The sequence below is a fragment of the Arvicola amphibius genome, chromosome 10 (assembly GCF_903992535.2).
Source record: "Arvicola amphibius chromosome 10, mArvAmp1.2, whole genome shotgun sequence".
Taxonomy (NCBI): Eukaryota; Metazoa; Chordata; class Mammalia; order Rodentia; family Cricetidae; genus Arvicola; species Arvicola amphibius.
In genome coordinates this window covers 43,388,059-43,407,019 of record NC_052056.1, presented here as the reverse complement: position 1 = coordinate 43,407,019, position 18,961 = coordinate 43,388,059, and the positions used below count along the sequence as shown (strand labels likewise).

At 40.8% G+C, this 18,961-nt stretch overlaps 1 protein-coding gene across 2 annotated transcripts in view; it reads right to left on the bottom strand.

Annotated features, from left to right (window-relative positions):
- LOC119825416 (limbic system associated membrane protein) overlaps positions 1-18,961 on the bottom strand; it is a 619,673-nt gene that overhangs the window by 12,819 nt on the left and 587,893 nt on the right. The window contains exons 5-7 of one of the 2 annotated variants that reach the window (XM_038346259.1): positions 18,144-18,264; positions 17,550-17,698; positions 11,028-11,063 (exon numbers count right to left, since the gene is read on the bottom strand). In XM_038346259.1, the coding sequence (XP_038202187.1) occupies positions 11,028-11,063; positions 17,550-17,698; positions 18,144-18,264 (306 nt within the window). The remainder of the gene's footprint in view (positions 1-11,027; positions 11,064-17,549; positions 17,699-18,143; positions 18,265-18,961) is intronic. The other variant, XM_038346260.1, reaches the window with a different exon arrangement.

Genomic DNA, 18,961 nt, shown 5'->3' with positions numbered 1-18,961 from the left:
CATAGATCAGTGCCTTGCTCAGCCATCATCAGAGAAGCTTCCTCCTGCAGCAGATGGGAACAAATACAGAGACTCAATGCCAGACAACTCGCAGAGAGTGAGAGACCTTAGAACGCTCAACCCTAAATGGGAGGTCTCCATCAAACCCTTCCCCTGGGGGGAGCAGAGAACCCTACAGAAGAGGAGGATTAAGGAGTTTAAGAGCCATAGGGGATGGAAGACACCAAGCAAACGAGGCCTCTCAATCGATGGGCTCAGTATACATAGGATTTCCCAAAGGCGGAGGCAGCACACACAGGAAGTTTCCCGGGAATCACTTTCAACATCAGCATGTGAGAAACAGCTGCTAAGGGAAGCAGTAGAAGAGGACAGAGAAAGGAGACCAGCTCTGTGAAGAACTCTAAACTCAGATAACCCCTAGAGCTGTCTGGCATGGTGGAAGGGGGCCTTTATAAGTCCCAGTCTCCCATCAGTCACTGGCTCAAGCTGCCTGGCTGAGGGCAGTGCACGAGGAGCCCTTCAGCCGCGGGCCATCAGTGGCCAGTACTTCAAGCGGAAGGAAGCAGACACGCTTCAGGCTTGAAGGGGTAATCTAGGCAAGGTGCCTTTCGTGATGCATGGTCCAGTGTGCTCTCAGGTAGCATCTTTCCTTATGCTAGTAAAGATGGCAAAGAAAGTGGCTCCCAGGATCCTGAATGCCCACAACCTTCTCTGGTAACTACAGGGAAAGTCTTAAGGAAGGTTCTAATTGACTTGAGTCGCGGGCTCATCACTGACATGGCACTCTGTTCAAGTCTGGAGTATACATTTAAAACTGCATTATTTTGTCTATATTATGCACATTGCTTTTTAAATCCAAGGATTACGATAAATAATAATCTCAAGTATTCGGAGTCCTTTGATGATTGTACCTATCTATGTAACATCACTTAAAACAAGCTATACAATGTGTTCCTTTCCCCACAAAATTTCCCCTTTGCCGTGAACTTGAAAGAAGCAGGTTTTAATTTGTACTATTTTAAGTGTTCCTGGACTTCTTATCATTATAAACATGCTACATGCTAAAAATCAAATCTAGGAAAAAATTTTAAAAGCATTTTTTTTCTGATTACTTGGCAGTTGGTTGGCAATATTCTAAGCAGACTGTACCCCTCCCCTACAAGTTTAGTTGGCAGGTATCACAAAATAAGACAAAAGAGAAGGCAGCATGGTTGAAGTTTAATTTCTCTAAGGATGGTGGCTTCCCAGTGTGAAGTGGGAAAGCACTAGCAGAGGCTTATATAGGCCTACGGACACCTCAGATCACAAGTTTGATGTACTGGTGGCTCTTCCTGTAAGGTATCTGACAGCCCTGGGCTCTGTCCCATGGATTGTTATAGAAAACAAGTCTCATTTATCACTCACAGTGTGAACAGAGGACTTTAGTAAAATCAAGACTGCTTTTTCAGATTCTGTGGGTTTCATATTTACCCTGGTAGGCTTAATTTTTAATAATCAGTGCACTAAAGTGTTCCAGAATGCCCACAGGCTTACGTTGAACAAAGGGTTCTCTGGGGTCTGTAATGCAGAAAAGGTATGTGTAAGATCAGAATGCTCACAAAGCAAGCACACTTGACACAGTTGTCAGTGGGAGCTCCTGGCCCAGCAGGCAATTTTGTCTTCAGAGAGGTAACAAGTGTTTCTGGCCTTGTCCCTAGAATGTTCCGAGTTGCACCTGTGGGCACCATCTTGGTCCTTAGCCTCTTGCTGTAACAGAGGCCAGATAACTGCTTTATAACTACCCAGCCCAACCCCTCTTTAGTTGCTGATTCTATTAAGTTGTTAAAGCAGAAATAGGTCCTAAGATCTATGCTTTAGACTACACATATTCTGTATATTTTAATGATTTTTTGCCCCTTTATCTATTTGAATTGCTAAAAAAGGATTAAAAGCAAAGGTTTGGATGTATCTCTAGAGGGTTTTACTTTTCTTCTTTTCCTGCCTCTTTTTGGTTTTACTCCCTGCTCTCCAATTCCAAGGTCTAAACTGTGAATTTCAGAATCATTTAAACATACATTTTAGGTTCAAAATCCTGAAGGATTCAATGTAGGCAATTTCTAATCCATGTAATGTGAGTTTTCATTTTTGTATGTTTCAAAATCAAAAACATTCGAATGTCGTGAAAGGAATAAGTAACTGGCCTGTGGAATTAGAATGCATAGAGCATAAGTGAATCCGTGAGACTTCCTAGGTTTAAAAGTTCCTGAAAATAAGAAGATTAGGGATTTAAAAATGTTGGAGTGCTCTGTGCTCCCCGTGCCTACATCTGTGCGGTTAAATGTGACAGTGCAGGCCTTGGTAAGGGAAGCTATGCCTCGGGTGCCTTCTGGTGGCTTTCTTCCTTGATCTCCAGGAAACCTTAGTCACAAGGTTTCTGTGTCTACAAGTCCTTCTGTATACTCTTGCTACAGTTGACCGCAAGTACAACATCCATCCAAACTCCTCTCAAACTTCCTAAAAACAAGGCTTACAATCTGACATTCCTACAACTGAAAAAGCCAGACCCTACCACGAACTCTATAAGAAGCTGTATGATTCTTTGGATACTCAGCTGGTAAGCAGACCCAGTATACCCCAGACAAAGAACCTCGGGCGATGCTACTGCCATAGAGCACACAGTACCTGTGCTTGCCAAACATTCAGCACAGGTGATCTTTCTCATAGCAAAGCAAAAATGACTACTGCATCTTTTGTAACTCCTCCATTCCTACCTCTCTCCCTTCCTCCTTTCCTCCCTTCCTCCCTCTCTCTTTTCTTCCTTTTTCCATCCTTCCTTCCTTTTGTCTTCATTCCTTGTCAAATGCACAAGAACAGAAGGAAGAAACTCAGGGAAATTCTTTGTCCCTCCTAGATGTTAAGAGCAAAATGGGCTTTATACTGAGTACCTGTCAGAGAGGCTCTTTCTGGATTCTATACTTTTGTGTGTGCTGGGTTACTCTGCTTCTCAAATCCCTCTCCCCCTTTCTGCTGTCCAGCTTCTCTTCCCTGGGAAAGCATCCTTGACCTACTGACCTAAAGTGCCCAGTTCTGTTTTCCTCAGCACCTTGCACATGCCCTAATATGGCAATTAACAGAGCTGACTAGGTTACTTAATCGTCTACACCACAGACTTTACCATGCGCTCTGTAAACCTTTGTGTAGACACTGTGCTTGACTTCCTCTGCACACTTACTCCCAAAGGCCCAGCTCAGAACACATTCTAGGATAACATTTCTTTGAGTAAATCAATGGTGTCTTCATAACACTGTTCAAGGCCAAATTAACTTAATTTGAGCCAAAAATGAGTTTGATTGACAGCTATCAAGGAATGCTCTTTCTTGTGTTCCTAGTGAGTAGGCAGCTTAAGGAAGAGAAAACATGAACTCTCAAAGAAACCCTACAAAGCAAAAGCCAGAGCAAGTGGGGAGCAAAGAGAAGCCCGCAGTTGGAGGATCAGAATGGGCGAGTTGAGCCTCCAGGGAATCAGTCTCTTCCAGCTGCCCTCAGAAGCATTTGGTGGCAAACTTACCTGTGTTTCGGAACTCTGGGGAGATAATTTGAAAGTTCCCCAAATTACAGGAGCTTGTGAATCAACAACAATGTTCAAGTTATTGCTTAGTGTCTGCTCTCCAATCACTCATTGTTCCGAGCAATGAGAAGGCAAACCACACAAGTAATTTCAACAAACAAACAAACAAACAAACAAACAAACCCCAAAACATTGTCCAATGGCCAAACAGGTTTTCAACATATAACATGGCTGGGGATATTTGGAGCTGTGTGAGCTAGAGCATCTGGGATAGCTAGAGTGAACACCCTAGGTACTGCTCTCTTCAACTGCCGTGAGTAGCCTCGTCCCCTGTCCCACTCCCATCCCTGCTGAAAGGATGCTATTCCTGCCCTGGTGTTCTCTTGGGCGGTGGCAGAAGTCATGCTGGAAATGCAAGGTCCCTAAGGTGGGCAGATGAGTGAGAAATTTTCCTATGAGTTATTGTAAAGATAGCATATTGGTGGTGCCGTGAAGCTGTCAAGTGTGCATACGTGTTACAGACATGTGGAAAGTGTTTCCTTCTAGTGTTAGTGAAAAGCAGATCGGTGTAGTCACTATGGCCTTGGCTCCCCCGTGTCCAATTAGAAAGCTGGATAAATGCTTGGAAGGTCCCTCCTCCCCTGATTCGTAGTGGATATAAGCTGACAATTCACAGCAGAGTCCCAGTAGGTAGTGGGCCGACTCCCCTCCTACATCTGGCACATAGGAACACCTTAAATTGGAATCCCATTCTCATTAATTCACGCTGCGTTCTGACTTGGCAGGCGTGTTTCCTCACAGCGGTGTGTGAGGAGAGATGTAAGGGGCGTGCTTTACCTTTCGTTTTCTCCATCAAAGTGCTTGTTTAATTTAATACCTACAAATAACTTAGGATGATGAAAGAGCATCCTGAGGAAAGAGGAACTGTGTAAAGAAGTTGTTACTAAGGTTAATTTGTATCCTGCCTCTTTAGAAATTGCTGTTTCCTCCAGAGAGATTCTACAGTGGCTCTCTGGTGTTTGCATGACAGTGACCAGTGGTTAGAGGTGATTGGTGTTACTCTTCAAACTTCTATTTTTGTTTTGTTTGAAGGGAGTCCAAGAGAGTATGTATATGGGAATGCAAGATGAACCTGAACAAAATGTAGAGAAAAAGAAACTGAGAAATACATATAGGAGAATAAGAACTGCAAGTGACAGAGGGAGAGGGAACCAAGGGACAGACTAAAAATAAGGTCTATATTCAGAAGGAGACTATGGTATGACGTTTCATCAAGGTCTGGGAACACACTGATACCTTAGTACTTGGAGGAGTATGGACTATACATATCCTGTCTCTAGAGGGTTGCTGAGGATTAAACCAAATACCCATCGCATGCCAGACAAGCTCTCTATTACTGAGCCACTTGCTCATTCTTCTCCCTCCTCTTTTGCCTCTCAGCGCTTTCTCTAAGGACTCTACCTCCATGCTGTGTCCACGAACCCAGAGATAAGCTACTAAAGAAAGGATCTACTCCAGATCTGCCTGCAATGCTGCTCACAGCACTTTCATGCTGAATAGCATGTGGGAAACACTAACGTGAGCCCTGCTGGGGTACACTCAGCAGACCAGAGGAGCCCATGCCAGCCTTTTCTGTCCATGCAGGACCCCGGTCTTCTCATTCTGTGTATGCCAACATTTTCCACTGCAAATCTCATTGAGCTCTTCGTAGGAGGCTTTGTTCCTTTTAATTAAAAAGACAAGACTGCCAATTACTTAAACTTAATCCCCAAATGTAATTGTTACTTTGAAAGATTCTTTTTTCCATAAAGCTCATGCAAGAGTAATATTTCCAGCAAATTAAAATTTAGTGGAAGCTTGGATTTTCAAAAAAAAAAATCATTTTCAAATCCCAGCTGGTTCTGGAAATCAAAATAGCGCAGCAAGGCATAAACAAAGGGATGAGACCAGGAAAGACTGACTGGGGTCCACAGATCCAAACGAGAGGAATAAGAAAATATGAAAGGAAAACCCTAATACTCAGACTTTCCCTTCCTGGAAATCATGTTGTTGGACCTTTAGCCATTTAGCTTGAAGCCAAATGTAAATCCAGAGAGAAATAACACTGCAAAGCTACTGGTGGACTTTCAGTAAGGTAGTGGGTACATCTCATACAGATTCGTGCCAGCAGATTTTAGCAAGCCTGGATCAGTAAACAAATCAAAGAGGAGAAAGGCATAGAGAAGTAAGACATGGACATGGGAGTAAGACCTCACCTTTCTGTGGCATTCCGTGACTTACTGACGCCACGTGAAGTAATGGCACGGCTGCAATTGTCACTCACAAGACCGCTGCTACCTATCCTAAAAAGCCAGAGAAGAAGGTGTGCAGATTGTGCCTTAATCATTTTCTTGTGTGTTAGCCGCAGCCATGAAACCCAATATGGACAAGTTCAACAGAGCCGTCATATATGGACTGCCCACGCATGCTTCCCCATTGCTAGGGCATAAATTTCAATTCAAATTTCAACTGCAGCCAGTGAAAATTCTGTGAGTGTGTTATGTTATGGCTGCGTGAGTCATCTCAGAAGAAGTAAGACCCTTATTTCTGTCAGCCAATAGGCAGGGATAGACGTGTTTCCAAACTTAAAACTCCCTAGACACAATCCACCAATATCTTTGGCTCAGACAAATGGCACGTCCTTTGGCTTGTTGACTTTGGGATACTATGATGTGGTAGTGTGATGTGGTAGTGTGCTCGTCACTGAGAAGTGAGTGTGCCACACAGCAGAGAAGGGTGACATTTTGAGGCTCCTCTTTTTAAAATTTTTATTCTGGTATGGGTAAACACTAAGACAACCCCTTTTTCTTTTTCACTTGGCCTTGAAGTAGCTTTTATCTTAAGCTTCTTAGCAGGGTGGGTGTGTAAACATCACTTGGGATTCACAATAATCAAACTACAAGGAAACCCCGCACAAGTCACGTCTTTCTGATGCTCATGTCCACGTGGCATGAACATACCTCTCAGGATAGTGGTCTCAAAAGCCACAGGAAGGATGTGCGTCTGAATATGATTATTTGAAATTCAATATGCTTTCTTTCTAGCGTCCTTCTTCATATAGCATTTAAATACCACTTTGAGCTTGTAGGCATGAAAAATATAATTTCTTTCCCATTTCACAGTTGGAAAAACTGAATTACAGAGAACAATGCTAGTAATTACCCATAATTAATAGAGGTGTGTATGCAAATCAGTCTGAGTAAGTGTGTGAAATTAGATGTAGTGATGGCAGACAGCCCTTTTCCTGTGTTTTTAAGTGCTTTCGTGCAAATCTCTGTGTTAGTCAGACATATAAATATGATTTTCCAAAAAAATGTATGGATAATAGAGTGACTATTATGTATGCATGTATTGTAGTGTGTAAAACAAATTAGATGGATCATCGCAACTTGTAGATAGGTGCATATCTAATGAGCATTATGAATACATATATAATGATGGTTAGTAATGTATTCTATAAATCTATATATGGCCTGGGTTTAGTATGAGGTAGAGTAAATTTGAGTATACTTTGGGCATTAAAATGTGTGGGAAGAAGTAAGTATCAATTTGTTATGATTATGGGGGTTGGTTAAGATAGTCCATACAAAAGACCTAATAATGAATTGGTAAATGAGAAACACACTATGTACGTTAGATATTATTGTTATTCTTTATATTACCAGTGCTGCACCAGATGAACGTGTTAGATTTAAAAGTTGATAGGGGCATCTTCTCCTTGATTTCCAGCATGATATATTCAGAACATAAGTGAAAATGTGAGGGTTGTGCAGCCAACTCTGCAGCATGGGATATATGCAGGGTTTTCCTCTCCTATTTTCCCTTTCATTCTCTTGGAACCCGATTTAAAGAACCCATGCACAGAAGAGTCCAGTAGGGGCAGATGTGTCTCTTTCTAAACTGTAGGTGGAGCCCAGCTGTTGGGCTCCCAGATTTGTTCATAAGGACACCAGTCTCCTTTGGGGAGAAAACAAAGCAGGGCAATTTCGAATTCATGTAAATCTGGTTTGTTTGTGGATTCGATTGTGCATTTTTTTAAACTTTAGTTTTGGAGAATTTGCTTTGTTTTCAGAGTGAACTTTCAGATAGCTACATTAATCATGCAAACCCAGCCATGTACAATATGTTTTTATCAATGGGAAAACAGGGACTGAATGGCAAGCAGCTGTGAACAAACCCAGCGCAATGCCTGAACCTGGAAGATAATCTCAACATTTCCCAGATCTACTCGCCACATGGGGTTAGTGATTGGAAAGGCTGTTCACTTGGGATAAATAATCAGAGGAGAGACAAACAAATAAGACACATTCATTCCTGTCCTTTAAAAAGAAAATAATATAGGCAGTGATTGGAGAAGGGTGGGCTGATAAAGTCCCGAGAGGCACACGCCCAGAGGAAATTTTGCTTAGAAGCTGTAAAGAATGGTGGTCGTCCTTCTCCTCCCTTCTTAAACTTGATTTGAACTTTCTAATGCTCTTTTCCTTGCCCCACACTGAAGCCATCCTCCTCAATGTGAGGGCATCTTCCAATAAGATGAAAGGTTAAGGCCAACTTGGCTGAAGGGAGACAACACCGCTGCCCAGGCACACAGAAACTCCTGGAAATGGCTCGAGCCAAACAAAGTGAGAAAATTATCTCAGAAATTTAGAGCTGACGCTTTCCTCATTTTATAATTCACCGGATTTTCTGCAGTTGAGGTATTTATGCAAATATATGCAATTCAGGACTAATTTCAGAATTAATAAATCTAAGTTAAAATTAATGGGAAAATCCAACTATCAGAAACACATCAAGAAAGAAACACCATTTATTCTCTCTATATATATTATTAATAATTGATATTTTAATTAATATCTAGATATATTAATTAGGGAACAGGAAAGCACCCTGCTTTTTTGTTTTGGTTCGTGTTTGACCCAGAGGTAACTGCATTGGAAAATTTTATTTGGCCACAGGCAATATATATTACCTTTGGTGTCATCCAGTATTGTGGTATCACTGCAGACAGGGCAATTAATTTCTAGATGGCCTGAGGGTCACTGGTAGTTGGGACATGAGAGGATGAGAGGGGTGACCCTCTAATGGGAGACACTAAGGAAGAAGCCATTGTAATGAAAAGCATTTCTACTGGGTTATGGTTAGGGGATGAAGTTCTTCTTTCTATGGAAGAGGGCAGACAGTGAGCAGCCTTTTTTGTGACTTTCAAGTACCTTCAGGAAATCAATTGGTCTAACATCCTTCAGGCCATTTGCTTCAAACAACACACACAAGACATGGTTAACACTTTGGGGATGGAAGCTAAGATCCCAAATAGACGATGCCAATATGTAATAGTTAATTAAATAATGGAATCATACACAATAGTAGTGGCCACAGTAAGATATGCTTTTATAGGTGTTTGAAGACTGATTGTCACTCCAAAGACTTAGGCATTCTGACATTGTCTTTTCTTTACACAGGAAGGTGCATTTCACATGGGAGGCCTTCTTGATTGGGAAGAGAAGGAGAAAGTGATTGGGTCCCTAGAAAGGTGGTGCCCTTAGAAAAAACAGGGCATTTAAGAGAACGGGCATCCTCCAGGGACCTCTCCCACCAGCTATCCCATGTCTCCATGAACAGCTTTTCAATCCCTACTAGCAGAAGCCAAATATATTAGTAGAAGATGAACTACATTTTCTAAAAACTATCTAAGAAAGCTAACTACAGTCTACATACAATGCAAAATCAAGCGAGGGTCATTCTCCAATCAATAATTCAGTATTTGGGAAGCAAAGTTCCATAGCATTCAACAAAATAATCCCTCAGTGAGACTGCACTTCTATGTCCAGCAGCTGTCCTCTGTGAACAGTGTCTGGTGTCCCTTTGTTCAGTCACAATGCATGATCAGACAGATATTTGAGTTTGTGTCTGCAGAGCCACTGTCAAAGAGACATTGGGATTCATTCTGATATTGTGCAAAGCTCGTCTCGGACAGGGCATGACCTCTTCGCAAATGTAATCCACGGAGGCAGATGTGTGTGTGTGTGTGTGTGTGTGTGTGTGTGTGTGTGTGTGTGTGGTTTCCCTTATCAAGATGTGTTTGCAAGATGCCAACAAGATAAAATGGTGTCACTCTCTGTGGCAACACTAGAAGCTAAATGTCTTAAAATGATTGTGGCATGTCAGGAATTCAAGATGGAATATTTTCTCCAAATGCTACACTTCTGTCAAGTCTGAAAAGCAGGCACACTTAAACAGTTTATTTTTAGTGGCTGGGGTAAGGAACAGCTTTCATTAATGCTTTAGGGGAGTTGTTCTATTCAACAGAGTTCTAAGTTGTATTCTAGAATAGTCTAGACTGCTCTAAAAATTTATTAAGCTGTCTTGTCAGCTCTAGAAACCTTCTACTACTCATTGTAAATACAATTAAAGCAAGTTTGCATATATGTGAAGGCATACATATGCAAAACATTGCATTATTGACAATCTGAAGATCTGCTCGGAACTTCAGTTTGGGCAAGTTAATGAAACACGATCCATCTTCAAATTTATGAAACAGCAGCTTTCTTCCTATAATTCTGAGCACATTTTCCTTATAGTGTGTATGATAATCTTATTTAATTGGATTTATTTTTTTCTGCACTAGTCCTTGCATGGCCTAGTTTCCTTTTTTTTTTTCTTACAACTTTGAGTGTTATTTGAGAATCACTTTTCTGGGATTTAATTTCAATGGTAGGTTGGTTTCACTTCAATTCTTTTGTATTATTTTAATTTTATTTGCCAATTTGACTTTAAATACCCTTAAGCTAGAAAGTTGTGGCTGTGACTTTGCATCTAAATGTGATGTAGGAGGCAAAAATTGAATTTGAATGTGTAGAAAGTTTTATGAAAAGAATACAGAGTGGTTATTTTTTAAATTGTTGTGTTTTCTAAAGCATGTATGTTTAAAAGGTAAAACATGCAAGATTTTCAAGAGTTTAGGAAAAGCAGTGTTCATGTAATTGTGTTGTGTTTAGTCTTTCGGAAAATACATTTTACAAGCAACTCCAATGACTGTAGGTTCGGAGTCTATAAACATGTGTGTTTTGAGGTGGCCAGTAAGATCTTTAATGGGCATTTTTTTTTTTTTTTTTTTTTTTTTTTTTTTTTTTTTTTTTTTTTTTGTGGGCCAGAGAGTTACAGCCACCACACAGGTAGCTATGTTCCCAGTATGGAAGCTCTTAGAGACCTGTAATACATACAGATCGAAACGCATTATTCCCTCTCTGTCTGACTTGAAGTTAAGTCAGGGACACAGCTGTTACTCTCCACAGATTGTCTTGTTTTGCAGCTTTTAAGGGGAAATGGTAACTTCTATTAAATGTGGATTTTGAGAATGTGGCTTCCTCTTTTGCCTTTTTGGCATATTACATGTTGGAGAATGACCCAGGAACAGAACTACAGTGATAAAAATCATACTGACCTTGAATGGGGTGGGGGACTGTGGGTAAAACACGCTCTAAAGGGGAAGAATGGTAGACATCACGGAGTGTTTAAATACATACAATTCTCAAGGCTGATTGCTCAGACAATTACAGAACAGGAATTTCCATGCCTATAGAATCCTATCTCCCATGTGGTATTTATTTGTTTTTCCCGCTGGATATCAAAGACAAATATCAATGAAATTATAAATATAAAACGCTTTTTTTTTAAAAAAAAAAAAAAGCAAGAATAGGGAGCCAGCATAGAGGTAGTAACCCTCTATAAGGGGTCCTTTCCTCTGCTAGAAAATCCAATACCGAGATGTTATCTTTTTAGGAAAAGGGAGTCAAACAGATTATACATGTTATAAAATATTTCTTGGTCCTGTTCTTGTCTCTGGCTCCTGATAGGTGGAACTATGGCAGCTACCATCTGTTTTCTTTCTCTTATCCTATAGGATAAGCTTTATTTATCCAAGCACCTAGAAAACTTATTTTGGGAAACACTAGCTCACCTTTTCTCACATGGGTTTTATTTACATACATCCATGCCAGAGGAAGAAGACTCCCCAGTAAAACCTTTTTGGGAATGATAACGTTTTCTCTTTAGCCCGTCTCTTAATCCTACTCCTCGCAATAACCCAGTCTCCTCTGAAATTTGATTCACCAGTCAAACTTTGATGATGCATCACGTTAAATAATAGCAAGTATTTTCCTTTGAACACTGGGGTCTCAGTATGTAACTTTCTCACGTGCATAGTCCCATACTTGGTCTTCCTGTCAATTAAAGATACCGATGGAAAATAGGTTCTAGAGCACCTTCCACACTTCTCATTAATAATCTCACTTTGACTCTAAATCCTCCCTGGGCTCTTTCAACAAGGTAGAATAATGTGGCAGGGTTCACTACTCGTCAACTCCTAACTGTATAGCAGAACACAATTAGTGTGCTTAGTTCATTTAAATAAGGACAAATGCCAAATGAAAATCACTCACCACCAAACCATAGAGAAATACGCACATTCAAGCTTGTTCTGCCTTCCATCTCGTACTGTAAGATCAGTAAGGAAAAGTTGGTTTTTCCTGGTCTTTAGGTCTCCCATATATCTGGCTATTGAGAAAAGTCCCAGGCATCTTACACAGTGTACCCTCTAAATTAGCTGAAAGTTGCTAGCTAATACGAAAGCTTCCTAAGTGCATTAAGATGTAACAGGTCAATAAGATTCAGAGAACAATTGGGCCTTAGTTATACAAGTGCCAAGTAGAAAAAAATGATTTAAACCTTCACGGCATATTTGCTATTTAGTTTCCAGCTTTGAAAATAAATAGCTGAACTGCTTTCAGCATTTATGCAGCAGCTGGAGACCACTGTCCCATATATAGTCTCTCTACTGTATTTTATTTTATTATTGCTGTTATTACTCAGAGTGTTTAAGTGATTTAGCTTAATATTTTCCCATCACACTGTTCACAGCTGGACCAATGCACTCTGCCCTGATTTTCACAAGAGGGTTTCTATTCCTAAACCTTGCTACTTCCCTCGGTTGCCTTTACAACTGCTTCCCAGCTTGTGATTGCCATCTTAGACCCACCCCCTTCTTACCATTTTAGGCTTATCACACCCCATTAGTTAGTCTTGTTTCTTCATTCTATTCTTTCGGTTATCTGCTCTTAGATGCTTTTTCATTCCTAATTTTTTATCCTCATTTTTCCCACTACTGTTCCTACTAATGTTTTAAAGTTTACAGTAGGATTTAAGGACTCCCCTAAGAGTGAACTGTAAAGCGAAGCAGATACCAATAGAAGCAAAACAAAACAAGACAAAAATAAAAAAAAAGAAAGAAAATTTTACACTATTGGTTTTCAAGAACAGAAAAGGGCAGGCATCTTGGGGCTTTGTTTCTACCTTGGATTTGGATGCTCAAGGTCAAAGCAGTTCAGCAGCTGAGAGGGAGATCTTAGTGACAGATTGTACTGTGGACCCTAGAAGGACAGGCTGTGGCCTTATTCACGGTCCTTAACTCTGAGCTTTGCTTTTCTATTGGCTGACTCTCATGTATTGCTCAAGAAAAACTATATGGGAACTGTTTCACAAGGGAGCACTTCGGATTGACTACATCAGAAAGATAACAACTGGAATGGCGGGCAGTGTTGATATCAAAATAATTTGTTAACTCAGATTATATTTTATTATAAATATTACACAAGTCTTCCTGGAACTCAGCTCTGTTGATGCCCATTTTTTTTTAAATAAAAAGGAATCCAGATGCGTATTTACTTCTTTTTGTGGAGACAGAGAGTCTGTGAAGGAGTCACTGTCTATTGTTTTATACTGTTGGATTTACAGCTCAACAATAGGGTGATTTATTATGAGGTGTCTGTATGAATCTAGTGAAGGAGTATCCTATGTCTTAACTACTGCCAAAAAGTGGTGTGCTTTCAACGTCAAACTCGAAAATAACAGCTTAGAATGTTTTCTGAAAAATAAGGGGAGGTTGTCACTGTGAAGATTCGCTGTAGCCATGGACTGCTTGGGCAGCTTTCAAAATCTAGTAAAAAGTAAAATGAACAAAACACCCCCGCACACTGGTGCATTATGGGCCAGTATAGATGTCTTTGTATTTTTAGCCATTTATCTTCAATAATCTTGATACCTTAATAATCCACATATTCCTCTAAGTTGATCAACAAAACTTTCCTTTAACGTGGAAACAAGCCACTCACCTGGAATGTTAGTTGAGAATCTCAACATTTAAAAGATCTAAGTTCCTAGGCTAGGAATCAGTGGACCCGGGCCAATGGGGTTTGGGGGCGTGGGAGTGGGGGATGAAAGAACAGAACAGTGTCAGGAGAAACACTTCAAGGTGTGAAGAGGAAGAGATTAGGTGTTTCTTCACCTGCACATCATGAGCTATAGATCCTGACATTTTTGTCTATATAAATAAATAACGCGTTGATTTAGAAACTGGCCTCTGGAAACGTTAGGCTCACATTTAAATCTCAAACTCAGCTTGTATATAACTTTGTTTCACTGATTTCATAATCACTGTGCTGTAGGGAATCATGATAACATAGTGAAACCGTCCTTAAGTGAGAAGCATGTGAAGCAAGCACTCAACATAGCTTCCTTTGGGAAGAGTTAATAACGCTCAAACCATTACCCTTATTTTCCTTCCCTATCCATTCTGCTAATGGAAACTTAAGGGAGGAACTGAGACAAGGTACAGCCATTATCCTGGGGGTAAACCTCAGTTATCAGAGTAAGAACATTGAGGTGTTCCATATGTAGACTATGAAACTTCTCGTGGTATCAGAAGAAACTCAAGTCTTCATTCATGGCTCTCTCCTGATAGACTAAGGAGCTGAATCCCAGCCCAGGCACATTGAGCCACTGGATTCCCGCATTTATAAAGATGTGAAATGTACCACTTAGTCCAGGCATAAAGGAATTATTCAAATATACACACTAAAGTAGTCTCTGGCAGAATACGGGCTTGTGTGAAGAACAAGAACAAATGAAAGAGAAATGCTTCCACTGGCTCAGGGAGAAAGTATTACAAACACAACGTATTCTTGCACTGCCATTCAGTTATTTTGACCCCTCTGGAGAGGTGAGTAGAGAGTGCAGAAGCGTTCATATATATGTTGCTGAGGACAAGGGATGGCAAATTGACACTGCAGAAGTCAGCATGTCACTGCAGTGGACAGGGCAGGAAATGTGCTGACCCACCAGCGAGGATGAATAATCATGAACTCAGGGACTCTGGCTCGAAGTCTCTACCTGCTGCTATCTCTGGCTCCAGCAGCTCACCAGCTGCTGTATCTGCCCTGGCATAGCTTGGTCAGCAGAGCACCCTGCTGCCCACACAATGTTTCTGTCAGAGCCTCTGGCTACCAATACTCCTCCTGACACTGCTGGGTGGAGAAGGAATAGCCATCGCTTTACAGGGGCCTCTCCTTCCCTTCCCCTTTAATCTCACTGTCTTTGAACTGAAGAATGGGTAATCTTACACAGTCTGAAGAATGGGCGATCTACTTACACATGCTCCTTGTTTCTTTTCTTTCTCTCCTTCACCTTTATTCATCCACCAATCCTTCTTTCTTTGCTTTTTAATTCCCTGTCTCTTCTTTTGCTTAGTTTTTGATCTTTTCAAACTGACCACAGGAAAGTCCCACCTTCAAGGTTCTAGCTACGCAGGTTGTAATGACATGCTTCCTGAACCTAACTGATGGAGTTGAGGCAGGCCTGAAAAGCATGCTGTTCTTATTGCAAACGACATACAACTTTTCCCTTTGAAGTTCCTAACTGGGTTTTAGGTCTAAGAAACAGAGTTGCTGGTTGTCTAATTTTCTACAATGTCAATAACTCCTTTCTCTTCGAAACCTAATGTCCTTTCATTGGTCTCTAGTAACTACACAACCTCTCAACTTGATCACTGTGGGGAAACAATCCAAAACCAAGGTGAAGGCTTATGCTGTGTACACTAAATGCAGCCGTGTGTTTCTAAATGCAAAACTGGTATTATGCATGATGCTGTGGAGAGGGCAGTGTGGGACCCCTGGGAAGATGGCCACCAGTGATTACAGCACTGCGGACTTCATAATTGAGGATGATGTCCCCCAATCATGAAAATCTTCATGATATGAAATATTTGACAAATTCCCCTATTCTCTGTTTAAAACTGAAATTCCCAAAGATTTTAGATATTTCTTCATTTCACCATGTTAAGTCCTCTCATGGGCCAATAAGATGTGGCCCTTCCCTTCCACTAGCCCGACAAGTGTCTCCGCTCTCTGTGACTCCACCCTTGCTCTGTCTCTCTGCTGTGAGTATTCTCTCCTCAACTTTTCTTTCCCCAGCCTAAGGCAATGTTTTACTTGTTACTTGAACTGTATATGTCTCAAGCTTTTCTTATTCTCTGTGGGATGGGAAAAATGTCTCAATGTGACCTGTAATTGTTCATTCTTCTAAATAATTGGGTTGTAATATTTTCTATTTTTTGATTCCCTGAAAAACTCTTTTGTTATCTGTATGATGTTCTACTTCAGCAGGTTTCCCTAGATTCGTCAGAATCTCAGATTTATCTTTGCGGCTGAGGTTTGCCTATACCTTTGGATTCCCTTGTGTTAGGGAGGAACGAAGTAACTACATTTCTTAATCCGTAGCTCCCTAAGTGTCTGGTGGGAATTCATGACTCCAGCTGGAGCAAAGACTATGTACATTTAGTCTTTATAGACAAGTAAACAGGATATGAGTATCCAGCTTCCCACAGGTGTATCGTTTGATCTATAGCTCATCAAACAACCACAGACCGAAGCGAGGGGAAGTTAGTTAAGAATGAAAAAGCAAAGGCTCCATTTAGGGTAGTTCGTAGCTGTTGGTTTTCATAAGTGGTGCTAGCTCCCCAGCAGTTTTCAAAGAGTTTTGATTCTGTCTTTCAAGAAAACTCTTACTTAAATTGATTTTTCTTCCCAGAATATTTTTTTTTCCTTGAAGGCTCACCTAAATTGAATACAATAAGATGAACACATCTTTCCTAGCTATGGTATTTTTTTTTCTAATTGAGCACATATAGAGGGGAAAATAAGCTTTCAGTGGCTTGTTATCTTCAAGTAATAATAAAACTTCAAAGTGTTTTCTTTTTAATCTAAGTGAATTTTGAGCTCAGAAGGCTAACCATTTGCCTTACTTATTCTGATAAATAAGGAGCCCGTGTTCCACACAGTGTCATCTTTCTGTGATCTCATTCAGCAAACTCTACATCTCAGAGACATTTGAATCTGGAATTATAGCTACCTGACTGACAAGGCTGTGGAGTTAGAGATCTGATTGAATATACGGCCAGTGACCAAGACTCACGACAGGGATCCCTTAACGTTCATACCTTTGAAAAAGCTGATTGCTTCTCAGCCATCTTTCAGGGTCTTCTTTGTTCTTCCCACTGTTCTACCTCTGCTGCCAATGGTGTATCAGGTCCTTGCTGTCATAGGGAAACCGTCCTGCAGCCTCCTCTCTTTCATGTTTTATATTGGGCTTTAATCGTTCATTATACCCTTGCTCTGTGTCAGTAAAATAACTTGATTTTTCAAGATTCTCATTTTCCTAGGGCTTCATTCACTCTCACTGGGTATTTCTTTTCCCGGGGACTCTTGCTGCTGGCATAGACTAATAGCCATCTATTTCCTGGCCTTCAAATTACCCCAGTTTCTTAAAGAGGAGGCCACAAAAGAAATATATGTCCTTTGAATATTCTTGAAGAGTAACTAACCAACCAGGGGAAAAATGAAACCAAGTGACACAGATGAAAAACTGTGCAGTTTTCCAAAATAAGGGAGTGCAGAGGGGAGGTCTTCCCCTTTGGAAATCTTGGTTGCTGAGACCAGGAGCCTCCATTCTGGTTTCAACAGGATTGTTCTTATTTTTGTATAGGTTTACTTTTAAGGAATGAGGGATGGTGTCAAGTCAATGTGAGGGAACCCTGTAACTTACACCAAGTCAGGTTCTGTTTGGACATACTTACTGAAAAGGACTAGGCTGGCATTGGTGACGCCCAGCTTGTTGGCAGCCACGCAGGTGTAGTTGCCATAGTGCTCCTCAGTGACATTGGTCACCGTCAGGGAGGACTGGCCCTCCGTGCTCTTAATCTCAAGGCCATTTGCACTGTTTATCCTAAGAGGAACAAATAGAAGAGTTAGAAGAGATAGGGATAAAGGGCGTGGCTTAGTGGTTTCTTCTTCTTTTACACTGGAGTTTTTGTAAAAAGAGGAGAGTCAATAGAGGCTTGTTTTCTTTCCTCAGTTACTCATTGTAATCAAGCTCTCTTATCAGAACTGATGTCCATCCATAGAGAAGACATAGCAATGGCTGAGTTCCATTAAAATTAAATTTCTACTACATCTGAGAAAAATATATAGGTGGAAATTATCAGCTGGACCATATTCCTCACATTTAAATTAATCTGAGAGCCTTGGGGTTCAGCTTTTGGGTGATGTAATAAAGGAGAAGTTGAAAAGGAAAAAGCACAAAATTGTAGAGGACTGAGGTCTTGCCATGAGGCCATGAGAGACTTTGAGATTATAATTTGGCACTTGGGCATAAAGGGTATGGTACATACCTGGTGTCATCCCGGTACCACTCAAAGTCAGGCGCAGGCACTGCTGAGGCCTCACATTTGAGGGAAGCTTGCCGTCCTGTGGTGGCTTCATTGCTCTTGGACTCCGTGATAGTGGGTGGATCTGTAGTAAGGACAGAGAGAGAGAGGTTTCTTATACGAGAGGCAAAGGATGCTCCAGGGACAAATGGCAGCAGCGAGAGAAGCTTTAGGAAGAATGGGTTCACAGGTTCATATGAGAGCTTGAGAAGGCTCTAGAATTGCTACCCTGAATAGAGTTAGAAGTATCTGGTTGGAGAGAGACAGGAAAGCAATTCTGTGAAAGCATCTTTGACCTGCCTCATGAGCAGGTAAAGGGGACTGGTCACCAGCAAGCTAAGGTAAATTGGAAAATGATAGATGGAAAGGGGAGTTGGCTTATATAATGATACACTTTTTATAATAGCATTTTATGGGAATGAAACCCAAGGTTTATTTTCCTTTCCTCCTCAGTCATTCCAATTGCCATTTATATTATTTGTGTGTGTGTGTGTTTTTTTTTTTCTGGAAGTGGTGAAACCAAAGGATTTTTTTATGATTTATATTTTAGATTATATGTATGCACACATGTATCTGTATGGGCATGTCTATATGATGTATAGATGAGTTGAGTGCTGGAGCCAGTGAATTCAGAAAGGGTACTGCATACTCTAAGATAGCTGTGAGCCATCTGACATGGATGCCCAGAAACTGAACTCAGGGCCTCCCCAAGAGCAGTGCATTATTTAGTCACTGGGAAAGTATATCGTTTGGCCATTTTCTTTTTCTCATTGCTATTATTA